The 12,069-nt window shown below is 43.9% G+C and overlaps 1 protein-coding gene across 2 annotated transcripts in view; it reads right to left on the bottom strand.

Moving 5' to 3' along the window:
- The window catches only part of Impbeta11 (importin beta11), a 58,876-nt gene that overhangs the window by 20,265 nt on the left and 26,542 nt on the right, over positions 1-12,069 (bottom strand). For both annotated transcript variants that reach the window (XM_077659738.1, XM_077659737.1), the window contains exons 16-18: positions 8,524-8,589; positions 7,983-8,138; positions 1,930-2,131 (exon numbers count right to left, since the gene is read on the bottom strand). In XM_077659738.1, coding sequence (XP_077515864.1) covers positions 1,930-2,131; positions 7,983-8,138; positions 8,524-8,589 — 424 coding nt within the window. The remainder of the gene's footprint in view (positions 1-1,929; positions 2,132-7,982; positions 8,139-8,523; positions 8,590-12,069) is intronic.

Here is a 12,069-nt window from a genome sequence, read left to right as displayed (position 1 = left end):
CTTTCTAAAGCTTACACACACACACACACACACAAACCTTGGGTTGCATGCACGTGCATCTGCTATGACTTGTAGTTTAAATGCGCCTTTTCCCTTGCAGATTTCCCATATCATGCCAAAGAAACCCTTGCTCCTTTCAAGCGGGGTGCATGTCAGATAGTAGTGCTGTTATTTAGCATGAGGGTAGGCTGTTTGTAGCAAGCTACACCTTGATGACACTTGATGCCTACAGAGAAATTTTAAAGGATAGGCTTTTCATTTGAGATGACTACAAGTACGTGCTGCACAGCTTTCTTTGTTTTCCACTTGTTTTACTTTTCAGTTTTCAGCATCGGTGACTTGTAACACTTTGAAAGATTTGCATAAGCATTTGCATTACACACCCGTAACAGTCCTGCAAGTTTTTTTTCTTAACCTCGTGCATAAACCCGCATCTGACCTTTAGGATCGGTGTTTATCATATTCTCTTTATCTCGCTGCAATTGGCTGCCACCGTCGAAAATCCCAAAACCACCGGATCGCACCGTGATACAGCAAACATCATCCGAAGTGAACGCCACTAAATTTCCACTGGCAACACGAATGTGTCTGACCATGTGCTTTTGTTGATGATGAATGCACCAGCAGACGCATGATATGAAATTTCGACACACCCAAAAAAATCTGGTGAAACTTTTTTTTCCCGCGTAATGAACCCTCCTCCCAAATTGATAACTTTTCTGGAAAAAAAGTGATTTCATTATACGGGTAATTACAGTATGTCATTGGGATTATACTGTATATTGGTAGTGTTTAGCACACTTGTTGTGAATACAGAAAGTGCTTTCTAGCGGCAAGAATTATTCATACATTTTATACCGCATCAGCACCCTCATTTTTAAGCACAATTATTGCATTAGTTACTGAAGCAATGACGAGGAGGGTATACACATGGGCAAAAAAAAATTGCCTCCCCCAGGCCTACAAACACAGACAGTGTGAACTGTATTAAGCCAAGCAAAGTAAGTCTGCCAAACGCATTCTGAGGCAAGTGTCACTAAAGTGATACTTGTAAACCTTGCAAACCAGTAGTGAAGTAAAAAAATCAGGAATTTGTAGAAGTCGCAATGTATGTGATTTTGTTGCGTTTTGCTCCCATGCTGATTTTCTGCTGCCATGTACATGTTGTGGTTCCTGCAAATCCCCAATGACTTTCTTCACGAAATGGACAATCCAATAAACACTGCCCTCATGTTCAATTTCCTCACATGGACTATGAACTATACGAAGTCTATCCCTAGCCCTCCTGTAGCGATCCAACCACTGCAAGTGACCACACAGGTTATCTTTACATGTCTAACCAAGTGGTAGAGCCGCAAAGTAGAGTGACAAACAAGCATTCCCAAATATATGATCTCATACATTCTCAAACGCTCAATTATAGCAGTCATGTGCCTGTGGCATCCCTGCTGGGTATGGTGCAGGCAATGATCTGGTGCTCTGTACGACACCACCGTGGATCCCACAGGAAGCAGCACTCCTACCACTCACAAGACTCACTCCAAGCGTGAGCCCAGGAAACTACATGGACCAGTCCTGCCGCATTGCTGAGGCTAATAACTTGAGAAGCAACAGCACAGATCCATCATTCCATTGCTCGCAGCACTGTACAATAAATCAAACAAAAAGCATCTTGTATAACTTCAGTCAAAAACAAGTAGACAACGTGAAAATTTTAAAATACCACACATCCTTGAGACCGACACTGCACTGCTTCTACTCCAACTACTAGCTTCATCTCTTCCTGGCATATGAAAATTCTAGTCCATGGAGTTCCCTGAACTCAATCAGCCAGGCAAACTGCAGATTTGCGTGACACCACCACAGGTCCTGTTGGGAAGCCCACTAACAGCTGTAGCCATGAAAAAAGAACAGAGAGGATGCACTCACCAAAAAGAGGAAAGAGGTACTGCGCCAGCTGCAGCAGCTCCACGGAAGTGGAGTGAGTGTTTGCCAGGAGTGCCCACCACAAGTCAAGGCAGTCCTCAAGCAGGTACACATGTGGGGACTGGTGCACATCCACCCCAAACGCTACCACCGGCAGCAGGAATGGATGCAGCCTCTCGGATTGCGCGCCCAAGCCATTTACCACCTGCAACAAGTGATGTCTAACTATGAAAAAAATGCCAGTCTCCTTTGTCTGACAGCAGCTTCAAGCAAGCGATGTTTATAATGGGTGGCTCAATACGATAGCGCACCACGGAATAAGTGGTCACTTGTTGTCGTCTCCACAACACAAGCAATGCTGTACATGGCAGCACTGCTATAACTCTGCAGCCGCATTGCTTGAGAACTTAAACGGATGCTAAGGACAAATTTAAGTTGGCTTTTACCGACAGAGTTCCGCACACTAATCACAAAGAGACCACTTTCACCAAAAACAGACCTTTCATAAGCAAGAAAAGAACAAACAACGAACTAAAGTTACCACTATGACTGGCCAATTTCATAAGCAAAATGCTTTTGTCAACACCATTTTTTGGGCACAGATACCAGAAGCAACACTACACTGACGTTCACTCTTCAAAGGTGGCAGCCAGCCCTCTTCACTGTAGATGGAAGTCAAAAAAGAGAGAAACAACTTTATTGCAACAGAGCATTAAGCGTTGAGGATACCCTGTGCCAGGGTCACCGAACCCAACTGGTCCGTCAGCTGCTCAGAGCTAGCCAGGCTTACCAAGTTGCTGAAAGGGATATCGGTAATGAAGGGACTAAGTGGTACTGGGGAAGGAAAATGGGAATTTTTCAAGATCAGCATTGGGTTCTAGGCAATCGGGGCATGCAGGGAAGGGACAGAGATGGCAGAGGAAAAGCGGGCTGGGATGAGGAGTGCATTAGAGTGGATGCGCCGAGGAATGTGTAGTCAAGAGAGTGAGAGATTTGTAAGGAAAAGGAAGGGTACAAAGAGGTTCCCTAATGTTGCCACAGTGAAGATTCATTTGCTGTTTGTAATGGAGAGCAGTGTCCCAAATTTCTTAGCGATAAATATATCTTATGCTCTAGGGCGAATGTCAACATACCCAGAAAGAGCCAGAGAATCAACTTTTACTGAGAACAATAACACGGTGGAGTTCTCCTCAGTGCCCCTTTAATACAGTTTGCTGTCAAGACAGCCTCGCAACCCTCCAAGCAGCCTTAAAGGCACTTAATCCGGATCCCAACTCCCCTATTAGGCCTCGTTTTCGGGTGCATGGGCGCAACGCACCTAGTGTAGAATACTGCAACATGCTGGAGATGTCTGAACGTTGCCAAAAGGTGAAAATTTCTACACAGCCTTCCCACTCCAAAACTTGTGCAAGGAGCCCTTCACAGGCATTATCGTCAGTGGTGACGATGACTTCGAAGGTAATACCGGAGCACAGAAAGAATTGCTCATGTACGAAACACTTTTTCACTGTTGCCTGGTCCATCTCCTGCCATGAGTATTATAACAGATGAATGGTGCTTTCATTCTAAATGCCACATGCTGTTGTTCGTGGAAGCTCATCATATGACACCACAGATTCGTTATTTCCGCGCTTGACATTACGCACATCGTGTTTACTCGCATAACAAATGCATTTTTTTTACAAAAACTTTGTGCAAATTTGGGAGGTGCATTTCTTACGTGGTGTAAAATATTTATTGCCGTCAATTACAATTTTCCTAAATTTTAATGATTAGTGTAGTCGGTAAACTCACTACGAGGGTGCGTTTGTTGTAGTACAAGTAAACATGGTACAGTAAACCTTGTTAATTCGGACTTCAAGGGAATTGGAAAAAAACGTCCGTATTATCCGAATGTCCAATTATCGAATGTCCCCCCCCCCCCCCAAAATTTCATAAAACGTTTGTGAAAGTAAAATTTATTTTGTAAAAACCTGGGTAATGGGCACCTCAAAAACTGTGCGACCACGGCGATTTTTGGCCGTTCCGTCAAATACTTTAATTTGCGAATGCAATCGGAAGTGACAGAACCAGGACTGCTTCATAATGGCAAGGGTATCCGCGGCTTCTTTCAGTGTGCTACGCGCCAGTGTGCTTTTTCGCATGTGGTGTCACGCATGAGGAGGCTTCGCAGCACAAACAGCGAACAGCACCTCGCAAGCACAGTTTTGGACAGCTGCGTGCATTGTTGCCTGGGCAGCAAGGTGCTTTTGAAAAACAAAACGAAAAACGACAGAGAATTTTTGCCTAAATTCTATAAATGTGCAAAAGCAGAACTGCATGAATGTTGGCTTGTCTTGTTACTTTACTGTTGGCTTATCATGCAGTTTTATGTCATAAATGGTAGGGTTTTAACGTACTTAAACTAAGTAGGATGAGCGAAAGCAAACGAGGCAACACCGCCTGAAAGATAACCGCATGAAAGGACACGGCACGAGCAGTGCCGTCCATTGCTGCCGCGCAGTTGCTTGCAACGCCCATGGCTCTTGCGCGTCAGGAGCGGGGACGGCGAAGCACCCTGGCAAAGCGGTGTGGACAGGACTATCGGCCTAGTGGGGATGCTCGGGAGTGTAAATGGCATTGTGGGATGGCAGCACCGTATTCGGTATTGATGGCACGAACATAGCAAGATCTTGCTCAGCGTTTATCCATCGAAATAGTCCTTCCACACTAAAAAAAAAAAGAAAAAAAAAACTACACGGCAGACATCATTCTAAATGGCGGGCTCAGCTGGCTGGTCGAAATGAGCGGCCGATAGCTGTAATCATCGCAGGATGGCGGCGAAGCTCCGAAAACGGAACAACGTCGCCAAACTCTGTTGGCTTGTCGATGGAGAGGGTTCTGGCGATCGTCAACACGACTGCTGTTACGCACATGTCCGAGAGGCACGAGAAACAATGTTATATGCATGCAGTTTAGTCTTAAGGACGAATATTTGGATGACTGCTTGTCGAGCAGATCATATTTAGAAACGGCGCCACTTCGGAAGCCCGTCCGAATTAATCGATGCTAGCTAGTCCCAGGGTGTCAGAATTAACGAGCTTCTGACGCCATAGACAAACATCCGCGTTCGGAGGCAGTCCGAATTAACAGGGGTCGAATTAACGAGGTTTTACTGTAATGTAAGCACCACGGTCAACACTCACAACTGCACCCCGATGTGAGAAGTGCTGGGGAGTGCTGCGACTTGTAAAGCACTAGACGCGGAAAGTGCTGTCATTTTGCATTTGGAATGTAGAAATGCATGGTTAGTCACAATACTAATACAGTCGATGACCGAAAATTCAGACCCATGATTTTTTGGACATGCTTGATTATTCGGACTTTTTCACAACATCATTAACAAATGTATAAGAGCACCTGAAATTTCAAATGCACCGAGACTGACTGCTCGATTTTCCGACCTCGTTCGCAATCACTGCCATTAACCAGGCCACTTTATAATGTGTACAGTGGAACCCCGATCATTCAAACTACAAGGGAGTTAGAAAACGATAAAACAAAACTAAATTCAAGCCCAAAAAGAGCTTTTTAAATGGCGAGGCTGTTATTTTCAAGAGTCGGCACATTGTGCCTGCATTGTTTCGAATTCGTACCGTTCTTGGACGTCGTCTGCTGCACAAACTTGGAACAGTAGTCACAGTTCACGGAACTCATCTATCCTGAGACTTCTGTCTAGCATACGAGAAGAGGCAGCAGTGAAACACGTGGGAGGCGAACGGCTTCACAGAGACGGCAAGCACGGAAGAAAATGATGGTGCATCTCAAAGAGAGGTCAGCATACCCGCTGCAAAACGCGCTGCATGCCTGACTTCTCTATTGTGAAACTGTCAACAAATCGCGGTGTGATGACAGGCAAGCCGCCTGTAACTAAACATAAGCCACTGCAGAGTGCTGATTTTGGCTCTAGTCACAAGGCCTAATTACGAAGGCCAATATCGACAGTGAGCTTGCTGGGACCATTTATAGGTTCTTATCGTTTCGCCATCTTTGCCTTGTCGTCCTGGGCCGTTTGTACTGCGGGCAAAGCGCATTTCCCGCAGCGAATGGTTCGCTTTCGCGTCTAGACTTTGTCACAACCCGTGCATTCGTAGGCGACATGCCAAAGTCAGTGCACCCATCGTACGCCAAGCTTGTAAAAGCAGTTGCCATCTGTCATCTGTGTATATGATGAGTAGCGAGATTTAGTCATGAGGAGGTTCAGAATGAGCACATAACTACTAACCTCTTCCTCCGGCATATTGGTTGTTACAGGTTAGAGTGATTCATTCAGTGAAATTCGGTTTTTCGAACTACCCGATTTTTGGATGTTTTCGCGGTTCCTAGAGAGTCAAAAAATCGATCGTCGACTAATGCAAAGCGTAACAACAATGCGGAGCCAGACGGTGGCTCTACAGTGATGACAGTCACCCAGCAGCACTGGCAACATGGAAGTGATGGTCGTAGTGTGCAAACCAAAATGAAAGTTTGCTGTAGAATCGCTAAACAGACTACCATGAAGCCAAATTACGTGAAAATTATAATGGATAGGCATGTCCACACGACACAGACTGCTAATCGGACACCAGCACCCGCGAACCACAAAGGTAGCGCGTGTGCACTGGCACCAAAGTAAAGAAAAGAGAGAGAGAGTGTTCTGCATGTAGCACTCTCTTTGGGCGTGTCAGCAGCCGCAAGCATGCTCATCGCATACTATGCCATTTCAGTATAAACATAAAGCTGCAATCTACTCACTAGAAGTACCAGTTTACAATGCGTGGCATAGTTAATGGCTGCTTTGCAGGATATCTGTTCAGCCTCGTATGTGACAGGTATGAGCTACCAGAGACATTCACAATGAACAATGAGTCACAGCTCCGTTAGTGGCCACTATATGCATGTGGTTTAAGGCTAGCGTCCCACACTTGCGCAGATATAAGTCACTTTCCGCAATGTTTGCATGATTGCTGGAGCCCTCCTGCTTAAGGTATAAAAACGTAACTCACTGGAAAGAGAAATGTATTAACTTGTTAATGGTATGCATTCTTAATAGCAAAGTGTATAAAAAAATATCGTTCGACTTGCCTGCTTGCATGACGTTTTTTGGAAAAACTACTGTACCAAAAAGAAGGCTGCTTCTGCAGCATTTAAATGAAATGTTAATCTCGGTAAATAGGGAGCGGATTTTGGCTCCAGTAGATAGTTATTTAGGACCGGCGCCCTGAAAAAAAACAACAAAAATGACAAAAATTACCCGTATTAGAGGCTCAACTGCTTCCTGTCTAATTAACAAAACGCGAACATATTTCGCACATTTGCGGATCGTGCATATTTCGTTAAGTGCATAAAATTTTTTTTAAACTGAGCTCAGTAGTTAGGTTTTTATCACTCAATGGTACCCATCATAACGAGAACGTGATCCACAAGGGGTGTACCCAGAACCCTGTTGGTGGCGCCGCAAGAGAGGTCTGATCCTGCTATACGCCACAAATAATTAAAATTAGGGTAGAGTTGGCTTCCACAACCCTTTCGGCAGTGAAGTGAGTGAAGCACGCCAAGTGAGGACTGCTGCTAGGCTTTTGATCAGTCAGGTTAGCTTTACTGCACAGAGTGATGATGCATGCAAAATGAGTATGAGACCAAAGGCTACGTTCAAGTGCACACACTCGTTCACCTCACTAACTGGTGTGCAAGGCCAAGCAGCCAACCCATCTCCGCATGCAGAAAGTGGTTGCAATTGCACCCTTAGGAGAAGCATCACTTCCAGGGGCACAGCACATCGTTTGATATATCAGGTGTTCTGGTGAATGGGAGTTCGATAAACGCGAACAATAGTGCTATCTTTTGCATGGGAATCTGAAAAGGATCTTCTGATTCTTAGATATAAGCATTAGTACGATATATCCGAAATCTGTATTAGGAAATAATATTTGCGCGAGAAGAGATTGTTGTATTGGATAGTTCAATGCAGCGAAGTTACTCAATGAATGCAAGCTGACACTTTCCAGGCAGCATGCCAAGAGAATGACTATGCAAACCTGGACAAGGGTGGTGACAATGGCACAACGCAACATGTGGTGTTCGCCACATGTCTCCCAGAGGAGGGGAAGGTACTGCACCAGATCACCAGCATACGGCATTATCTGACTGCCAACCCGCTCGATGATGAACGACGTCACGTGCAGGATGCTGATCTGCGCAAGAGATGGTGAAAGAGTGTCTACAGTGAGCAAAACATATTATGCAATGCACCGAACTGTTGCTTTATAATCATGTTTTCAGGTAACAGTTATGCATTGGGTGCAAAATCATGCAGATGCTTATTCTTGTTCTTGGGCTCTGAGTATTTTAAATAATGGGAAACTATTGCACTCACACTGCACTACTGTTACATTACACAACAAATGAACAGCTTGATGATAAGAAAACTGTACATAAAAAAATACGCACAACAAGGTAAGCATTAAGTTTATCAAGGTACACACCTTTTCAAGTCATGAGAGATTTAAGGTTATTTACAACTATGATAACTGTGTAATAAGAAGCAAGAAATGTGATGCAGTGCAAGACAAGTCTTACCTTTGTGTCACACTCTGTCACTTGCTGCAGCAGCTTGTATAAGAGTGACACATAGGACTCCAGGTACTGAAAGATGAGAAAAAAAAATGGTCCAGTCATACCTCTTCAAATCAACCAAGAGAAAAGAAATTCAAAGCTCCTTGTTTCCTCCACGATTGCTAAATGTTGCCAAAAACTACTTGCCTCTGTGCCCACATGTTGAATCAGTTGTTCTGGTTTCTACACAACCTTTCTACTGATAGTTTTATGGATTTATTCTACTGCATGTCCCAATTAACCTGACAAGATTACTTTATATAAACATGAGCACCCCATAAATTGATGCTAAAAAAAATCCCATTTGTTGCTAGCCACTTCATTATACAAGATGTTTAACCTAAGATTTTGCACAATTTTTAAAAATAGGCTTTCCGAGTCAGAAGAGCACTTTTTTTGACATAGCATTGTCAGCGGTGCAGTACATCAGAATACAGGTAAGATGTGCTAACTAGTAGGCTGGTTAACTAATATTTAATATTTAACTATTATTGTTAGGCTCCTTCATTACAGAAAGGTGTATAGCCCAAAGTGTGTAATATCCATACCAGTTTTTATAATTTCGAGAATGCTGTTACCCTCGGTGCAGCAACCCAACAAATTTTGGCTACATCGCACCAAAATACATGCACTTTCGAAAAGCTTGCAGGCAAAGCAACCTCTCTAGTGCATGTAAAGCATCGAAATAGCCAAAATTTGCGCTTTCAAGTGTGCAGTTCATGAAGAAATTACTTTAGTACAAGCTTTCAACAGATGCTGCTGAAAATGGCCTAACTGTGACATAGGCACTCGCACTAAAGTTCACAGAAGCGAACAGATTCTAAAGAGCCATTTTACACCAACCGGCATGGCAGTCCCCAACAGCAATAAGCAGTCTGATGAACTCTGAAGCAGTCTCAAAAAAAGGCAGCATCAGTTTAGGCTGCCAACAAAATTTATTCACGAGGAACACACTCGATGACACAGCTATCGAGGCACACAAGCACATACTAGTCACATGCGTTTTCTTCTCATTTAGCAGGCTCTCTTTCCAAAGCAAAAATAACTAATACATAACACACAGTAGGGAAAAAATGAAAGAATCTTATATCTTTTAGAATTTTCTGCAGCTTTCTAATTTGAAGTTTCACCCTCAATTCAGTTTCGTAACTTGGCTAAGCTCAATCCGTTACTAAATAGAGAACATAAATAACCTGTCCTGTTCTACAGAGTTCATAATAACAAACATTAGGCTTTCAGTTATAACGTACTGTTTTCAAGTCTGCATTTCTAAAACTTGACTCAAGCTATGTGGGTAATCTAGCATTTGCCTCCACGTTTCCCTGGCACTTGGTGAAAGAAGAAAGGTGAGATTTATTGTCCAGGTATCTACAGCCTTAAAAACACCCCTACCTTGCCCTGGCTGAATATGGTGCCACTCCACAAGACTACACCATCATCAGAGAACTTCTAAGCAACAAATCTACATGAAATGTCGATTGGCGTTAATTCCCTAGGGCTATAAAACCAGCAGTGGTCAAAAGCATGCACAGTATTTGCAGCATCTCTAAGCCTTATTTTTTTAACTCTTGAAATACTTATTTCTTGATGCTGATGGAGAGAATGCAACAACGCTTGAGACAGGACAGAGAGAATGAGACATGCACTTGCACTGAATATGTGACGCTGACTAATTCCTCCTCTGGTTGTGTGGTTGTGCGGTTTTTCTTGTTATTTTTTGCTCCCCATGTTTCCTTTATATACTTCCTCACATGTTGCAATGAATTGTTTGGTTGCTAGTCGGTGCAAGTGCACGTCTAAGTGCCGCCACATCCTCTCGACATGTACTATCAGGGACATAACAGAAAGAATTCAAAGCGCTACAGACGGGACAAGGTAGAAAAGGAGACACAACACACCAGCGCTTTGCAGGTCGTGAGTTCTTGGAAAAACGTTTATTACAGCTCCATCTTGTAACCCAGTCGCCTGATATTGTTACCGGAGGGAGGAGCATTTAGGCCTTTAATACCTTCATGCAATATCAGGTGACTGGCTAGCGAGGTGGAGCTACGATAAATGCTTTCACAAAAACTCGCGTCCCACTAACTTTTGTCCCCGATAGCACCAACCAGCATGCACCAGACCTCTTCTAGATTTCTTTATGCCTTGATTTCTATTAATTCTTTTATGCTATTCAGCCATGCTGGCTACAGTTTCATGTATTGTTTCAATCACTGGAAGTAGCAGCTGCAACATGCAGAACCTTAGGTACAATAGCTGACCAGAGCAACAAGAACAGGCAGTACCGCGGGCTATGAGACATCCTGCAGTGAAAGGCTCCACATTGATTTTGACCGCCTGACATTCTTCAACATGCATAAATACAGTAGTCGACCGACTTTTCGGGCTCAAATAATTTGGACCAGCAGCACAAAATTTCAAACTTTACTGAGGCACGGTCACGTGCCTCATTGGAATGTGTACATATTCGCGATCAATATTTCAGACTTAACAGAGCCCAAAAGTTTGAATTGTTCAGACTAATATGGGCACTAGCAAGGCTCTATGAAGTTATGAAGTACAGAAGTTCCATTTTTTCAACCTAACATAGACACAAGTGCGCATTGCTAGCACTCTTTGCATGGAAACAGCGCAGTAGACGGGACCAAGAAAAGAAGACACACACACGGGCGCTGCTGTTTCCATGCAAAGAATGTACCAACTGGCTCGGCTTACTCCTTTGTTGGATTGCTAGCACACTAGCTGACCCTTTGCAACCACAAAAGGTGCCATCTTGAATTCGAATGGGTTCAAACGGCTGGACTGACTTGGCTAGGCCTGACAGTTCTTAAAGTTGCCACTTCAGTTAATGGTACGCCCGCACAGAAGGGCACATGAGCACGATGATAATGGGGCAGCATTAGCATCTGCCGCATATCAGATGATGCCACTACCAGTGAAGTGGGTGGGATGGAGGAAGGTGTTGGGCAGAGGGCGGTCGGAGCAGCTTGCGTTTTTGCGCGTTTCCTTCCTCGCCTCACATGCTGCATGTTGGGTTGTGAAGGGCTTGCACTGTGACATGCTAGCACGGAAATGGCTTGCGTCATGGTTGACAGAAGCTTCATATTTTTTGTGTGGGTTACACAAGGTGTGGTGCGAACAAGTGCAAATGGACATGAGGAAAGCAAGACTCCAGCTCAATACAAGCTAATATTATCACTTACAAGCGATACAGGGGAAATAGCGGAATTGACAATTTTCCAAGCTGGTTTTTAACAGCAAAGTGATTTTTTTGATGTGCATGGATTTTTCTGACTATTAGATTAATCAGACCATTTTCTGGGTCATGCAGAGTCCGAAAAATCTGTCGCCATGTTTCTGCATTTAACCTTCATCGAAATGAGGCCGCCCTGTCCGACATTGAAACTATGCACTTTTTCTAAGCAGCTGAACACTAGAGTCAATGAGTTACTGCTGCAGGTAGTGAAGAGAATGGTAAATAACTGGATGTCAATCAAGAGTTGTACACTT

The sequence above is a fragment of the Amblyomma americanum genome, chromosome 3 (genome assembly GCF_052857255.1).
Source record: "Amblyomma americanum isolate KBUSLIRL-KWMA chromosome 3, ASM5285725v1, whole genome shotgun sequence".
Classification (NCBI taxonomy): Eukaryota; Metazoa; Arthropoda; class Arachnida; order Ixodida; family Ixodidae; genus Amblyomma; species Amblyomma americanum.
The sequence above is the reverse complement of the archived record's forward strand: the minus strand, read 5'-3'. Positions and strand labels throughout refer to the sequence as shown.